Raw genomic sequence first — 17,338 nt, forward strand, 5'->3', positions numbered from 1 at the left:
CGAAGAGAGCTGTGGCTTTCAAAAGCTTATGCTACAATAAAGTTGGTTAGTCTTAAAGGTGCTACTGGACTCTTTACTATTTTACCTGACCCATTACCCTTCCGGGGCTAGTAACTGTGAGGGAGTTGGTTTCAACAGGTAAAACTGTATGTGGGAGACAGGGTTAAGTTTCCCTCTCTCACAGTATCATGGCCTTGATCTCAATTGGAGCCGTGCCTGGCTATTGCATCCTTTTTTTAAATGCTGGGAAAATCCATTAATGGGTCCCGTGTCTTGCTTAATTGGCTGTCAGTTATGCCACCTAGCAAATGATGTTGCTTGTGTCCCAGAGAGCCATTATGATGCAGTGATATGATTCAGCAGCATGCCTAAAGTTACACTGTGAAAGCAAAGATCAGTCCCAGAGTAGATGACGCCTCACCATTGCATCTGTTTATCTAGAAAGTAAACCACACACAAATTTGGTCTTATTCTCCGAACGCCATCTGTTATCTTAAAATCCCAATTCTGTTACTAGGATGATCATGCAGAGTAACCTCACTAACCTGACTGGATTCCTCTAACAGCGTGGCAACATAAGATTTCTTTCAAGCAGCAGGAACGCACGCTGCATGAAGAACCACCTGTGGTGTTAAACAACTGATGGACAGACAGTAGTGTTTTGGCAGGCCGGATAATATTACATACAGCCTCACGGTTATTCACTGTGCGGCATGTGATTATATATTTAGGTCTTTACAAGACCATTATGAGAGAAATCTCCTAAGAAGAATTCACGAGTAAATGGATTTTTCTGAATATTCTGAATGTATTTTTCTCTGCCTGCTTAGGTAACTACTGCTCATTCAGGAGACCAAGCGGCGACTGATAGTAAGTTTCTTTATGACTTGGGGCCCCGGTTGCTCAGCTCTGTTGATTTGAATCCTTAGAGTTTGCAGAATCGGCAATGGCAAGTTTTAGATTGCTTCCCCTCTCTGATACTTTCCAGAACCTGGACCAGAGTCTGAAACGAGTCTAGATCAGACTCTAGTGTGCAGTGATTCAGAATCCATTTCGATTATTTCCAGGGTGGACATGATGGGTAGAGAAATGTCACTTATTTTATCATTCAAAGGATTTCAGCCCCCGTTAGAGTGAACCGATACCATTGCTTTCAGTTGACAATCTGAATTTCAGAGAGAATTTATGATGTGCTCTTAGTCCTCATCCAAACAACAGTTATCTACATTTAAAAAAACAAAACCTTCCAACTCTCTCCAACCTTGAGTCAGTTTTCTCTACAACACCTATAATATCTTTACAAACATTATACTTCTAGTCCTTGAAAATTTACCTTTTCTATATTACCCCCCTATTTTCCCAAATTTATTTTCTTAGAAACCAAATCCACAAATCATCAGTTCATCTTTTCCCATTTCACGCAGAAAGTCAATAAGGGGTTATGAATGTAGACAATGTAGATCAAAGCTGTAAACAGTAAGTTTAGCCATCTCCGCTAACTCCATCATTTTTACAATCCAGTCATCCAGTGAAAGCAATGCTGTAGTTTTCAAATACCTGCGGATCTTTTATGGCTCGTCTCCAAGATCTCCAACTTGAGGAAGAGTTCTGCAATGCATTCAGCATTAAGGTTAATCTGGCTGTTCAGGTCATCCATCTGTTTTGAATTGATTAAATACGCAGTGGACGTGCAAGAGATGCAACATTTCCCCTCTGTAATCAACAGGCTTCTTTACTGCAGAGTTAATCTAAACTAGATCTTACAGGATGGCCTTCTATTAGTACCATTCAAAACTCGCTTTGGGAAGTGAAACGAAAAGTGTTTATTAGGCATATAGTCTGTTATATGTTATCGGCCAATAAGTTCTCATCGTCTGCCGAACTGCTGTAGGCTCTCAAGATGTTGTAGCTGCTGTTATGTTTTGACGTGCTGTGAGATCTTGAATTCAATTGAATTCAAAGCCTGTTGGGAAATAAAGGGGAAAATATTTTAGCAGCAAATTCTTTATATTCTGTCCTAGGCTTCACAAAAGTCAAGATATGTGGATACCTAATACATGCAGAGAGGAGGGTTTTTTAAAAGGAAAGCACATTTTAAGCAGGAGAAATAATAAAATTGCCTGAGTAGTAAAAAACTGAGAATGTATTAAATGCTATAGACCGGTCTCCAATAGCCATATTATTCTGTCTTAGAAATCCACTCCTCACCATGGCTGATTCCAGATGGCCCTCCGCATCCCGAAACGTCGCGCGTCGTCACGCGGAAAACGCGAAATATCGCGTTTTCTCATGCGAGTTTTGCGCGAGGTCGACGTGCAACGTTTTGGGATGCAGAGGGCCGTCTGGAATCGGCCCATGTCCTACATGTTCTGTATTAGCATACCTTTTTTACAATCTGTGAAAAGAATCTTCTGCCAAGATGATTGAAGTTTATATTCAGCAAGCTTTGTATCTGTTTATGTAATTGTGTAGAGCCAGTGCAAACAAGACAACTTAGCTCTGTCCTTGGTTGACATTAGAGAAGCCCTTAATCGCTCGTGAGTTCTCTTGGAAGCCAGTAATGCAACAGGAAATGGGCAGAGGGGGTCACTTGCAAGAGAGGAGGAGCAGAGCCAGAAAAATCCATTTCGCTGCCCAAGAATAAATTTAATTTTGCTCATCCATCCTATTGTAAAAGAGTAGCATAATTGTGTTTCCTTGTTAAGGGGTTTCTCTCATGCAGAGCCCAGATAAGTCCAGGTCCAAGGAGGGCTAGCCAAGCAGGGGAAGGTTGACCTTGATAAAGGACAACATATCCACCAGATCCGGGTGCAGATGTGTGCAGTGGGGATAGAGGAGGTCTCCCAGGTGGGAGAATACCTGCTCGCTCTGGACACTGGTGGGAGGGCAGGAGAAGATATTAGTGGCCACGGTTGAGAGGTCCGGCCAGATGGCAGATTTTCTTGCCCAATACTCTAGGGGGTTGGTGTTGGGGGGCTCAGCAGGCTCAGCAAGGTACTCTCACATCATTGCCCCCACCAAGTCCTCCGCCCTGACAGATGTGCTGGCCTTGCTGCTGCTAACCGCCCAGCTCACCACCGAGGACCAGAATTGTGGTGGGTCCCTGTTGGGAGGGCTCTGGTGGCCGGGGACTCCTGGCTGACTTACCACCTTCCCCCCCTCCTCCTCCTCCATCCCCCCTCCACACCCTCAACCCTCTGTCCCACTTTTTGTTCCTGGAACCTGCTCACTGCTCTGCACAGGTCCTTCTTCCATTCCTGCAGCTGGCCGTTCCAAAGGCAATGCTGCCCTTTATACGGGGGCCACACATGCACGTCAGTCTATACAGCGGCTCCTGGAAGAGAGGATGCAAGCGGGCGGCGATGCCCACCTGCAACCTCCTGACCAAGTCCCTGACCCTGGGGAGAAGAGCATCCTCATGCTCCAGCTCTTGGGCCAGCACCTGGTCCAGCCCGTGGATCAGGGGGATGACCTGTCCCAGGCTGGACTGGTAGGAGCAGAGGAGCTTGGTGATGTCCTTAAATGGCTTCAGGACACAGACTATCTGGAAGAGGGCCAACCAGTCCGTAGAGCTGAGGCTGACCTCCTCTCCCTCCCGCATAATAGCCACAGACGACATTATGTCCTGCACCTGGTTTTTTTGCTCCACCAGATGACTAACCATGTCGTAGGTGGAGTTCCAGAAGGTGGGCATGTCCTAGTAGAGCTAATGTTCAAGATCGCCCCCCTCCCCTGCCTCTGAAGCAGCTCGTGCAAAGACTTCACAGAAGTAGGAAGCCAGATGTCAGCAGCTGTCCAACAAGGTGCGCATGGACAACGTTCCCTCATCCCAGCCGGCCTTGACCTTGCTACCTAGCCCAAGAGCATCCATCATGATCAGGTGCAGCTTGTGCACCAAGCAGACAAGGCCATCGAGGGATGCCTCTCCCAGGGCTGCCAGCATGTTACTTCCCGCATCAGAGACCATGATGCCATGGACAAAATCTCCCCTGGACGTCCAGTCCCTCAGTCTTGCCTTGATCATGGCAGTGATATTCTTCCCCATGTGATCCCCATCCATCCCCCATGCCTGGAGAAGAACCACTCTGTAGCCCGGTGCCAAGGGTAGCACCTCACCCCGGGGCCCTGGCCTTTCCCCGGGGCAGCAGAGGTCCTCCGGTTGCCACCAATGGGCAGTGAAGGCGAGGTAGCCGTGATGACAGCCTCCATATATCTGCCATGAAATGCACGGTCTGCCCTTTGGCACCCAACAGCTCCTTATAAACCATCTCTCGCACACGGTGGTAGAGGGCTGGCAAGACTTGCTGGCCAATGGTCTGCTGCAACGGCATTGTGAACCAGGGGGCGAAATGACGCAGAAGCCTCCAAAAGCCCACACCGTCTATGATAGACAAAGGGAATCCATCCAGGGCAATTGTCTCCGCCACCACATGAGTGCCCACCTCCTGAGCCCTCCCCCAACTCTTTTGCTGGGCACCGTCGCTGACCCTGAGGGACAACCTCTTGCAGGGTAGCCTGCCGGGACATTCCATTCCCACCCACAGCACCCTTGGTGCAAGGCTTCTTGCTCAGGGTGGACTCCCATTCTCCTCCCCCTTCTCTCTGATCAGAAACCCTATTTGTCCACCAGCCAGATGGTTCGCGTGGCTCTGAAGGCAACAGGCTCGGGTTCTGCCTTTGCAGATGCAAGCAGAGGGCAGTTGACAACCGGTGCTTAGGGTCACAGCCCCTATGCACCACGGTATCACAGGAACACAGGAACACAGGAGCACTGCACAGGGGTCATTGAGAAGGGTCTGGAAGTGCTGCCAGAATGCCTGACTGAAATGGCGACCAGGAGTTGGTGAGTCAGGAGGAGGACGAAGGATTACCGGCCATGGTGTGGCGCTGGGCTGGGAAGATGGAGTGAGGAGCAGACTGCAGGCAGGGACAGTTCCAAGAGTTTGGGATGTGGAGGAGCTGGATGTTGCTCCAAAACCCCGCCATTCATCCTGAGATCCCCCATCTTTGTCTTCCTAAAATTTTTTGAAGATATCCAATTCCACTCCCGCCAGCGGTGAGACCTGTTCTGCCTCCTCCACAGCCCCCACAGGCAGATCTACAGTTGGAGTCTCTGGTGCCTCCCAGATGTCCCCCCCCCCGTATTGCTGGGCACCAATGGGCAACCTGGACAAGCTTTGCACTTCTTTCTCCCATGACCACCCTTGCCCTCCATTCTACACCTCATAGTGCTGCACGAAAAAATAATTTGGAAACAAAAGAAACAAGAAAACTTTGAAGAGTGTGAGACCTCAGGTGAGGAACCCACACAAAGCTGGGCCCCAGAGCCAGGCAGTGGCCCTGATACTGGGTTTGCCAGTTGGCAAGGAGAGCTGCCTATCAAGGTTAAGTGGGCTAAGACTGGGGTTTCCAATAGCAACAAAAGATCTGCTGACATTCTGGGCCTATTTTGCCTAGGAAATCAATGGACCAGCACCAGCCTGTCTGGCATAACGAATCATTCACGAATCAAACGAATCAGCCCAAAAAGTCATGAATTACGTGAAAACCAAGGCCCCACAAAACGCTTTTTCACAAAACATAAATCGGCCCGATTCGTCACGAAAAATGATTCATATTTCAATTCATGCCCATGTTTAATCTGCAACAGAAGCAAACAAATCACAACAGACATTTTTTGGACAATTTATTTGTGAAAGGTAGGATATGTTATTAACATACAATTACAGGCACACCAAAGCAACATTCTACAAATGAGACTGGCACACTATGAATCCCTTCCAAGCCAAAACTTATTTTTAACAACCCTAAAAAGAAAAAAAAAGTTTAGAATGCCAGGCTCTAAGGCAACCAAACCAATCAAAGTCACACATCACTTGTGACTAAATGGGAGTGATATGACAAGCTGCAGGTTCCTCAGAAACTGTATCTCAGCCCAGTATCTGTTTCAAGCGATTAATGGTCTTGCACAAATCCTACTACTCCTTTGGGCTGTGTGAACTTAGTGAGTGTGGATTGCTTGGAAGTGAACATCCAGGACATATTTGCATAAGTCCATTTATTGACCAGAATGGATGCTGGAATGTGAATTCTCTGGGAAGGCTGTGCCTTTATTCATCACTCCCTATTAGTCTGAATTTGGTTGGTTTCACAGAAGATGGGATGTAACCCTTTGTAGAATATTATTATTATTTATTATATTTCTAGTCCACTATCCCCACAAGTGGGCTCAGAGCGGAATACAACAAATATAAAACAGCATAACAATTTAGTTTAAAACCAACTAAAAATCAATAAAAACAGTGATTTCTAAAAGACAGTAGCAGCAGCATACGAATTGCATGATCCAGCAATAAAAACAAATCATGTGGCCGGGTGGCTAACTGCTAGATATTAGCAAGGGGGGGGGGCGTATATGGGATGACTTCCTGTCCATACAAAGCATAGCACTTCATCAGGTAAACCCATTTCCTTTTCTTGATGGTCTTCCTGATAGTCTGCCATTTTGCAAGACACTGTATGTCTTGCAAAAAAGAAAATCTCCTGTTTAACTGAGATTGCTTTTTCTCAATCCTTTTTTCAAAACAGGTTCCTGGGGTGTCCAAGGTCCACTAGGCGTAAAAGGTGAAAAAGGAGACCGTGGGCTACCAGGTATCATAACAGCTACTTCTTGCTTTAGATGGTGGTGATGTATGAAGTTATGCTGATCCGTACAATAAAAAATGAATGTTAGTTTGAATGTGGCCCACCTTCCACAGTGAGCCCAAACCGACACTTAAGCACATGGAATAAACACTTTTGCTCATAAAAGCAGCTGGCTTTGGATCCACATTTATCTTAAAGGACACCTTCACATGTCAGCAGTGATCCACAGAGAGGCAATCTGGGATCATGAGCTGCAATAAGGCACTTCTACACATTTGGAAGAGACATTGAGATCCAGATAGAGTAAAACAGAAATAATATTTAGAGGAACAGTACCAATATCTGGGCTGGGAATTAGCAAATTTAAGCTGTTGAAATAATATCAAGCTCTAATATAATTCCCAACATGAAGAAATCCACCAAAGAATGAATCACTCTACCAAAGTACTAAGCAAATTACTCCAGATGGGAAGGCAAGTGGCTAACGAGGTAGAGCAAGAGAGAAACCAGGAAGGCCGTCACGGCTGACCGAAGCAGAGGTTTGTGCACCAAAGCAGATGTCCAGGACATCTGGGCAGCAAATAATCCATAAAGTAGCATACAAAAACCGCACCACATCAGCATCTCACAAGATGAAGGGAGTCTTGGGCAAGCAAAAGTTTATGCCAGGCGGAATGTGCCAAGCTCGAGCACAGCTGGGCTGAGCATGCACCCAAAAGGAGGGAGAGAAGCAGGCACACATGTGTGTGTCAGTGGAGAGCTCAAGTAGCTACACAACACAACCCAGCAGGAGCTTGCCAATTACAGGACAAACAGCGGAGTTGTTTTTTTTTTAAAAATTATTTTATTTTCACGTTGGAAAGAGGGAAAGAGCAAGGTGAGGAGAACAGGTGTAACATAACAGGATGAAGGGGGGGGGTGTTGGGGTGGTCTACATTCCAGATAAAAGCTCAAAATAAAGGTAAAAGAGGGGAGGTGTATATGTTGGGAGGGGGTGTTTGGAGACAGCCTGATGAGAGAAGTGGGAATTTGGCGGGCAATTCAATCAGTCTAAATTGGATAGCCAATCTAAAGCAGGAAAACCATTCATTGAGAAATGCTGGCAAGGTAGGGTCTGCTTGTGCCTGAAGGCACCCGGGTTCATGCCTGCTTTATGCAACCATTCTGAAAACGGAGATGTCTGGATTCCCTGGGAAAAGCTGCCAGCGTTTGGTGAGTGGGCCTTCCCTTTAAGAGCACGTGGAAACAAGTTACTGTAGTCTATAGGAGGGTGATCTGTTAAGAGTTTCCTAGGTAGTGGGAACAAAAGAAACATGGAACGCTCTTTGCTTCCCCACCATTTGCAGTTCCATCCCATCAGGGACTGGTCAAAGTGAAGATAAGTGGTAAAGGATCATGAAATCATAATGACTCTGGGCCAAGCTAGAAGTGACTACGTGATCGAGCGGAGCGCAAATGAACAGGGAGGAATACACGTGAGTCTGTTCACTTGCTGTTCAAGTGTCATTCGTCACTTCTAGCTTGGCCCTCTGAAAGGAGGTCATGAATGAGGGAGAAGGCCTTAGCATGGCTGAAAAGCCCTGCTGCTCCACAAAACAGACAGGTCATAATAACAGGGAAGAGATTTCCATAGGTGAGGGAGCAAAAACATTTAAGCAGGATGAGGCAACCTTATCTGCAAAGTTTAAATCCTCCTGTTTGGTGTAGACAAGGTTAGGGGGGGGCATTGTGTTATAAGAGGATTCGCTGCAGTGACTTATATCTCATAATTTTAGCCATGCTGCCAGCACAGACCAGTCACTCATTTCCTGTAACCAAGGGTCTCACCACACAGTGACACCTCTGGCATGTGCTGTTTAAGTATCGGGTTTTACAGTTTTACCTGGGAGCTGTAGTTTTAAAAGAGCCGCTAGATTAGTCGCTGAACTACACAGTCCCCCCCCCTGCCCTCCAGCAGATTCCACCCAGAGGGGGCAGGGAGGGAGAGACTGTGTAGTTCAGCAACCCCCCCCTCCCCGGGTGGAATCTGCCAGATCTTAAAATAAAGTGTGTGTGGGGGGGGAAGACTGTGTAGTTCAGCAGCTAAGGAGTTAAGGGCACTAGTCAAAAGCTTTGTTTCTTTTTCAAACCACCACCACCCCGCAACTCTTTGTCTTACAAAAAGAGTGAATCGTTCTTTATCCAACAGCTCTTTTAAAACTACAGCTCCCAGGTAAAATTGCGAAACCTGACACTTAAAGAGCAGATGCCAGGCGTCACTGTGTGGTGAGACCCTAAGAGGGCATGTTCCTTTGACCCTCATACACAAAACCCATTGAGTTGTTTATGACAGTAAGCAGGGCTTTTTTTTCTGGGAAAAGAGGTGGTGGAACTTAGTGGGTGGCCCTTGGAGAAAGTGGTCACATGGCTGGTGGCCCTGCCCCCTGATCTCCAGACAGAGGGGAGTTTAGATTGCCCTCCGTGCCGCTCGGCGGCGCGGAGGGCAATCTCAACTCCCCTCTGTCTGGAGATCAGGGGGCGGGGCCACCAGCCATGTGACCATTTTCAAGAGGTTCCAGAACTCCATTCCACCGCGTTCCAGCTGAAAAAAAGCCCTGACAGTGAGTCACCCAATGTGTAGGGCCAGTGAATTAGTGAGGAACTGCTCTGAGTAATCACGTGTCATCTGAAATGTAAGTGGGTGAGACAGAACTGGGGCCCCGTGGGAGCAGCCACCAGTATCTCTGCTTGTGTGTGCCAACTGAGTAGGGGGCAGGCAGGCCACGTAAATTAACGGGGGGGGGGGGTGTTCCCAGTGGGCCCACCAACTGAAAGGGCTGCTGGCAGCCAGGAGCAACCAGAACCAAGCCCTGGGAGCTGTGCCACCCCTGTAGGGGCAACACAGCATAGACTTCATTGGTGGCACCAGTATGAATCCTGGCTCGCTCATAGCCTCCTTTTGCACTGCTGCTAACTGACCCCCACACTTGCTGCTGCTCATCAGGTCTGAGTTTTGTGGTCCTGGAAGAGACCGCTTAGAGCTCCGCTGGGGCTACTCAGCCTGGCTTACTCCTCAGTCAGCTGTCGATTTCAGTCCACCCCTGAGCTGAGCCTGGTGCGCTTTTCATCTGTCTGCACGGATTCAAGAGTAGATATGCTGGTCATGTGGCAATCAAGGGTCAGTCTGTGTTTGGCCTAAAGCATGTAGCAAATTATACATGTAGATTCTGGGAGATTTCCATTAGTGGAAGATCAGTAGGAAAAGTTTGTGATGGACTGACCGCTCCTTGGCAAACAGCTCTATAGCTCTTCTAACCTATGCAAGGGTGGAGGACTAGTTACGGCTGTATGTCTGAAGACCAGTAAGTCCAGGTGTCTCTCTCAAGCTACGCATAACTGACTTAACCTGCAGTTGTGATGAAGCCCTAGTGGGATTTTAAAACGTAGAACTGATTTCCACACATCCTAAAAAGAATGCCCCACTCACTGAAAGCTGGCAGCTTTTTTGCGGAATTTCTGATGCCTCCATTTTCAGAATAGATGCAAGCAGTCTTCACAGTGCTGTGAAAATGGAAGCAAAACTGACTGCATCCGGTTTGGAAATGAAGACATTAGAAATCCTGCAAAAAAGTTGCCAGCATCTGGTGAGTAGGATGTTCTTTTTAGGACTTATGGAAACAGCCCCTGCTGCTTCTAGGTACCCTCTCTTCACTGCCAGAGCTTGGCAGGGCTGTAATAATATTAATAACATTTGATTTATATACCGCTCTTCAGGACAGCTTAATGCCCACTCAGAGAGGTTTACAAAAGGGTATTATTATTCTCCCCACAACAATCACCCTGTGAGATAGGTGGGGCTGAGAGAGCTCTGATTGTCCAAACCCAGGCTGTTTCCACACAGCTTACCTGTGCTCGTAACGAACTGGTAGATCGCACAAAAAACACGGAAGATCGCATTTTCTCGCGCGAGATTTGCGCAATGTCACGCGACGTCACACAAATCTCGCGCGAGGAAACACGATCTTCTGCGTTTTTTGCGCGATCTACCGGGACGTTATAAGCACAGGTAAACCGTGTGGAAATGGCCCTGATTATCCATATTAGAGTCCTGCCGCTCTTAACCACTACACCAAACTAGTAGTCAGAGCCAAGCTAGAAGTGATGAATGACACTTGAATGGCAAGTGAAGAGATTCACATGTATTCCTCCCTCTTCACTTGTGCTCCACACAAGTAGACCTCTACTGAAGAAGCTGCCTCTTCACCCCCCTTGCATCAAGAAATTATCAGCTAGTTTAAAATCCCCCATTTTGGGTTGAAACATGTTTTCTAGATCCTTTTCATTCTGGCTGCAGTCTGTGGTTTGGTCTGGAAACCCCCTTGTTTGACCTGACAGTCTGTACTGGGAAAGAACCAAGACTGTCCATGACTCCATTGATTTCTTCTTGGAAATGTTGGCACCTCTGTGGTAGCAACCCTGGTAACAGTCTGGATTATTTGCATGTGTTGGATGCAGAAGGCATTTCTTTGTGGAGGTTCCACTTAGGTTCCACTTAGGAGGTTCTGGAACTCTGCAATTCCAGAAGGTGATGACAGGCGTTGCTCTGCTTCCGTGTTTGCAGGCAGCCCAATGAGAAGGCATTTAGGAACGGAATTCAAATGCAAAGAAATGTTCTAACTTTTAAAAGCTGTATCTGATAAAATGGGCCCTTTGGAAGAGAACGGTGCTATTTGGCCACATCTCTGTGTGAATATACTGACTTTGTGCATGACGGAGAGGTTTGCTAATTAATGGAGAAGAAGAAAATGAGCTCTGCCATATGGAAAGGTCAAAGCTATTGTAATGAATGGTTTTCATTTTAAATTTCAAAAATAGCTGTAGACTTTAAAGAAATGGAAATTGCAGATAATTTTCCCCCTTGCTTTCCAGGTCCTCCTCTGCCATCAACATATTTCAGCCACTTCAAGGTAGTTACTGTCTGGAAGCAGCAGGATTCTTTCGGTTTGGGTGTCTTTTTTAACCCTTTATAAAAGGCGCGATCACTGTCTAATTGATAGAAATAATTATTACGTGAAATTTATTTCCAGCATAACGTTACCCACACAACATGCTGCCCTGATGCTTCATAGGGTTGCCACTTTGACAGGAGATGAGGCCCTGGAACCTGCGAAGCAACTAAGGAGTGACTCTGAGGAGTAAGATTAGCCTGGCTTGTCATAGGATCATAGAGCTGGATGGGGCCTTACAGACCATCTAGCTCAACCCCCTGCCCAATGCAGGAACAGCCTAAAGCATCCCCGACAAGTATTCGTCCAGCCGCTTCTTGAAGACTGCCAGTGAAGGGGAGCTCACCACCTCCCTAGGCAGCTAATTCCACTGCTGAATGACTCTTAACGTGAAGGTTTTCCTAATGTCCAGCCTCAACCTTCCCTTCTGTAGTTTGAACCCATTGTTTCAAGTCCTATCCTCTGCTGCCAACAGGAAGAGCTCCCTTCCCTCCCCAAGTGACAGCCTTTTAAATTCTTAAACAGCCTTTTAAATTCTCAACCTCCACTTTTCCAAACCGAACATTCCCAGGTCCCTCAGTCTTTCCTGGAAGGGCTGGGTCTCCAGGCCCCTGATCATTCTGGTCGCTCTCCTCTGCACCCGTTCCAATTTGTCCACATCCTTTTGGAAACGAGGCCTCTAGAACTGCACACACTACTCCAGGCGGGGCCTGACCAATGTGGTATATAGTGGGACAATGACATCCTGTGATTTGGATCTTATGCCTTTGTTAATACACCCCAAGATTGCAGTTGCCTTTTTTTTGCTGCTGCACCACACTGACTGCTCATATTTAGCTTCCCATCCGCCTGTATCCCAAGATCTTGTTCACACAAATTTCTACGCAGAAGTGTATCCCTCTTTCCAGTATGCATGTTTTGCATTTTTGTTACCCAAGTACAAAATCTGGCACTTATCCATGTTAATGAGATGAGAGCCAGTTTGGTGTAGTGAGCACGGGACTCTCATCTGGAGAACCAGGTTTAATCCCCACCCCTCCACTTGAAGCTAGCTGGGTGACCTTGGGTTAGTCACAACTTCTAGGAGTCATCCTGAAGGGCAGTATATAAATCGAATGTTGTTGTTATTAAATTGAATCTTACTCAAATCTGCCCACTTTCCCAGTGTGTTCAGATCTTGTTGAATTCTGTCCCCATCTTCAAGAGTGTTTGCTACTCCTTCCAGTTTGTTGTCATCTGCAAATTTAATTAGTACTCCCTTCACACCCTTGTCCAGAGATCATTCATAAAAATATTGAAAAACATTGGGCCAAGAACCAAGCCCTGTGATACCCCACAGGACACCTCCCTGCAATCAGACACGATGCCATTGATAACTTCTCTTTGAGTGCGATTATCCAGCCAGTTCCCTATCCATCTGACCATCCTAGAGTCCAGTCCACACTCCACCAGTTTACCCATCAGAACATCATGAGGAACTTTGTCAAAAGCTTTACTGAAATCCAGATAAACTACATCGACAGCATTTCCACGATCCAGTAAGCCTGTCAGTCAATCACAGAAGAAAATGAAGTTGGTCTGGCAGGACCTGTTGGGGGCAAATCCATGCTGACATCCCCATATCACCATGTTGTCCATCAGATGCTTGTAGATTGATACATTTAATATCTGCTCCAGTATCTTCCCTGGGACAGAGGTCAGGCTGACTGGCATGTAGTTCCCAGGATTGTCCTTTTTTCTCTTTCTTGAAAATTGGGGCGACATTTGCCCTCCTCTAGTCTTGTGGCACATCACTTGTCCTCCAAGAGGCCTGGAAGATGATCAACAAAAGGTCTGCAAGCTCTTTTGAAAGTTCTTTCAGCACTTGTGGGTACACCCCGTCTAGCCCAGGGGATTTGTACACATCCAGTGCAGCAAGGTGCTTCTCCACAACTTCTCTGCCCATGTCAACCAGCAACCCCAAAGCCATGCTCTGCCCACTACCATCTCTAGGTGGGCTGTGTTCTCCTTCAGGGAGAAAACTGAGGCAAAGTATGTCTTGTCCCCACTCCTGAGGCCAATTCCTGTCACCTCTTGGGGTGTCCTGCAAGATACCAGGTCACCAACAGGCCTAGGAGGAGATGTCAGTCCTTTCTCATGCCCCGAATGGCTGGGGAGTAGTTTGGATGGCTTGACCCGAGACCCAACACCATCCATCCAAGTCCTGCAACAGTGCAGATCCCTATTGGTTTGTTTGCTTAAATATTTATGCATTTCTATCCGACCTTTTCCTTGTGGCTCAAGGCAGTTTACAATTCCAAATTAAAATCATGAATAATACAATAAAAGCCCATTAACTACCCTTGCAGATCAAACCCTGAGCAAACCAAATGGCCTTACAGCACCTTCTAAAAAAACTTCTAAAGATGGCACCTCCTTCAGGGATTCTGTTTCACACTATGGGGGAAAGCCTGGGCTCTGGCAGATGCCAAGCTTTAAAGAGAGGACAGCCAGAAGGTGGCAACAAGAGCACCATAACAGGTACATAAGGACATATGGGGAAGGATGGCCATTCAGATACGTGGGCCCCAGCCTTTGAACGGCTTGAATAGTCTGCCTCTATGGGCCCAGACCCTCGACCTCGATGCTTAGGTAACTTGTATGTATTTCACAGCTACAGGCCTCACCTGGAGAGAGATTGCTCTTTTTCCTTAGTTCTTTCCTCAATTGCTACCCAGTGATTTAGCTGATGATGATATAGGATATAAAAGGCAAATGCGGTTTTGGGTTGTATCAACAGAAGCAAAGTGTCCAGATCACAAGAAGTGATGGTATTGCTCTACTCTGCTCTGGTTAGACCTCACCTAGAGCACTGTGTTCAGTTTTGGGCACTACAATTTAAGAAGGATATAGACAAGCTGGAACGTGTCCAGAAGAGGGAAACCAAAATGGTGAGGGGTCTGGAGACCAAGTCCTGTGAGGAAAGGTTGATGGAGCTCAGAATGTTTAGCCTGGAGAGGAGATGACTGAGAGGTGATAAGATAACCGTCTTCAAGTACTTGAAGGGCTGTCATATAGAGTTGTTTTCTTTTGCCCTAGAAGGTCGGACCAGGACCAACAGGTTGAAACTAAATCAAAAGAGTTTTTGGCTAAACATTAAGAAGAACTTCCTGACAGCTAGAGCAGTCCCTCAGTGGCTTCATTGGGAGGTGGTGGGCTCTCCTTCTTTGGAGGTTTTTAAGCAGAGGCTAGATGGCCACCTGACAGCAATGCTGATTCTGTGAACTTGGGCAGATCATGAGGGGAAGGGCAGAATGGGTTACATCAGTGCTTGGTTCTCGTGGCCCCTTCTTACATGCCCAGGGTAAGACTGATCACCACTTGCCCAATTTGCCCGGGCAAGTTTGGCTAGGGATCCTGGTGGTGTTTTGCTACCTTCTGGGCATGGAGGGGTCACTGGGGGTATGGAGGAAAGAGGTAGTTGTGAATCTCCTGCACTGTGCAGGGGGTTGGACTAGATGACCCTGGTGGTCTCTTCCAATTCTGTGATGTGTTTTCTTCCACAAATCACAACAGAATGGTATAATGGATAGAGCATTGGATTTGTGCTAATGAGATCTGTTTTCAAATCCTTGATCAACCATAGAAGCTCATTAAGTTGCCTTGACCAAGTCACTGTCTCTTAGCCTAACCTGCCTCACAGACCTGTCAGAATAAAATATGACATTCCCATGCATGCCACCTTGAGCCTGAATTATAGCCTAAATCTTTAAAATTAAACCATTGCCCGACAACCTCCTGAGCCTGCTCAGGAAATTGACATACAGGAAATGTTTGATTCCTTGCTCGATAACTAGTTTTCTAATAATTTTTTCTCTTTCTACCAGGAAATTCTTGTAGTTTGCAGTATTACTATCACAGACCTAAATATCTGCCTTGCACAGGAGTGGGAGATCTTTAAATGGCACTATGTTTCCAAGCATATCACATGCAAAAGCATCCCCATAAAAACAGTGGGCCCTGACCTGGATAGCCCATGTGAGCCTGATCTCATCAGATCTCAGAAGCTAAGCAGGGTTGGCCTTGTTTAGTAATTGGATGGGAGGCCCCCAACGAAGACCAGGGTTGCAGATGGCAAACCACCTCTGTTAGTCTTTTCCCTTGAAAACCCCACCAGGGGTCGCCATAAGTCAGCTAGGACTTGAGGGCACTCTCTGCCACCAAAATCAGTGGCTTAGTACTTTGGGTTTGTCCCAGTTCTCCTGCCACTCTTAATAGGGAATAATCCCTCCTTTTCCTTGATGTATATCTGTTCTAGAGCAATGGAACCACAATTTGCTTTCCTAAGTGCCGAAGGAAAAGCAATACAGCCTAGATTTTTGGTTTGCTTTCCCCCCCCCCCCCCAGATGTTCTTTATGGAACAGAAGAAGCAAGTGCCCAGCAGGCAGGGGTAGGGCCCAAAGCAACCCCTTATCAACAAACTGCTGATCTCTTTATCCTGATTTGGCTAGCCAAAGTTCAACCTCAGAATGGCTTGTTTGTCTTGCACGTCTGAACTGTGAGCAGAATTTCTTAGGTATCTATCAGTGCCATCCTAAGCAGAATTACACCCTTTGACTTCAGTGGGTTTAGAAGGGCGTAGCTCTACTTAGGATGGCTCCGATTAAGGCAAATGGAGCTTTGGATTGCGCTTTTGAGAGCCAGCCCTAGGGAGAGAACTGCTCCGCGCAACACGAAGGTCTGGCTGTAAAAATATATAATACCATCTTGACAGTGTGTGTGTGTGGGCACATGTCCATGTTATCTACGTATATAATCGGCATACTTTTTTCTTTTTTTCTTTATTCCCCCTTCACATGTGCTAACGCAGTGTGCTGTGAAGTTAATCAGTGTTTTCCTTGTTTTAAGGGTGAGAAAGGAAACAACGGAGAAAATGGCCTGAAAGGAGAAAAAGGAGAACCCAATGGAGAATTTTTCATGTCGGGACCTCCGGGGCTTCCTGGAAGACCAGGGCCTGTGGTGAGGTTTCCTTCTCTCTTATAAACAGCCTGATGTAGAATTTATTAATTTTCATGTTAAGATGGAGACTATGAGTCTCTCTACACAAGACATCTTACACGGGGACGCTCAAGTGCAGGGAGACGCAATGTTAGCCAGGAAGGGCAGTTTAAAAAGACAGAGGTGTTAGAGATTGGTCCTCAGAGGGTTTGTTAAAAGAGTACCTTTATTGAAAGAGAAAAACACACACACACACACCACACACACACGAGATTGTTCACAAACACACAAGATGCCTAGGAAAAGCAGTGGTGAAAGTGGAATAGATTTGTGGGATTTCAGGGCAATAATTACCTATCTGAAGAGTAGATGGAGGAAGAGCTTCAAATGTCCCACGTTCTCGGCCAGGAGAGAGAGAGTCTTAGGGAAAGTGACCCTAATGGAGCAACGCTTGGATCCAGAAAGTGTGCACAGTTTGAATGGGGCAAAGCCCTGGTTCTTATAGGGCAAAACGTGTCCTGAGGCTGGGGAGCCCCCTCAGCTGTTGGGACAAAGACTGTAAAGGTCATCTCCGGGGAATGACAAAGGTTTGATTGACTGGTGCTGCCGCCATGTGATAAAGGAAATGCAGAATCTCTCCTGCTGCCTTACAAAGGGGAAGTTTGCTAATGAATCTCCCCGGAGCTGAGTTGATGAATTTAGATACGAAAGATAAGATTAACAAACCCTC

At 46.7% G+C, this 17,338-nt stretch overlaps 1 protein-coding gene across 3 annotated transcripts in view; it reads left to right on the forward strand.

Annotated features, from left to right (window-relative positions):
* The window catches only part of COL15A1 (collagen type XV alpha 1 chain), a 265,292-nt gene that overhangs the window by 223,592 nt on the left and 24,362 nt on the right, over positions 1-17,338 (forward strand). For all 3 annotated transcript variants that reach the window (XM_054990908.1, XM_054990909.1, XM_054990910.1), the window contains 4 exons: positions 831-870; positions 6,589-6,651; positions 11,554-11,591; positions 16,519-16,629. In XM_054990908.1, coding sequence (XP_054846883.1) covers positions 831-870; positions 6,589-6,651; positions 11,554-11,591; positions 16,519-16,629 — 252 coding nt within the window. The remainder of the gene's footprint in view (positions 1-830; positions 871-6,588; positions 6,652-11,553; positions 11,592-16,518; positions 16,630-17,338) is intronic.

The sequence above is a fragment of the Eublepharis macularius genome, chromosome 11 (genome assembly GCF_028583425.1).
Source record: "Eublepharis macularius isolate TG4126 chromosome 11, MPM_Emac_v1.0, whole genome shotgun sequence".
In the NCBI taxonomy this organism is placed as follows: Eukaryota; Metazoa; Chordata; class Lepidosauria; order Squamata; family Eublepharidae; genus Eublepharis; species Eublepharis macularius.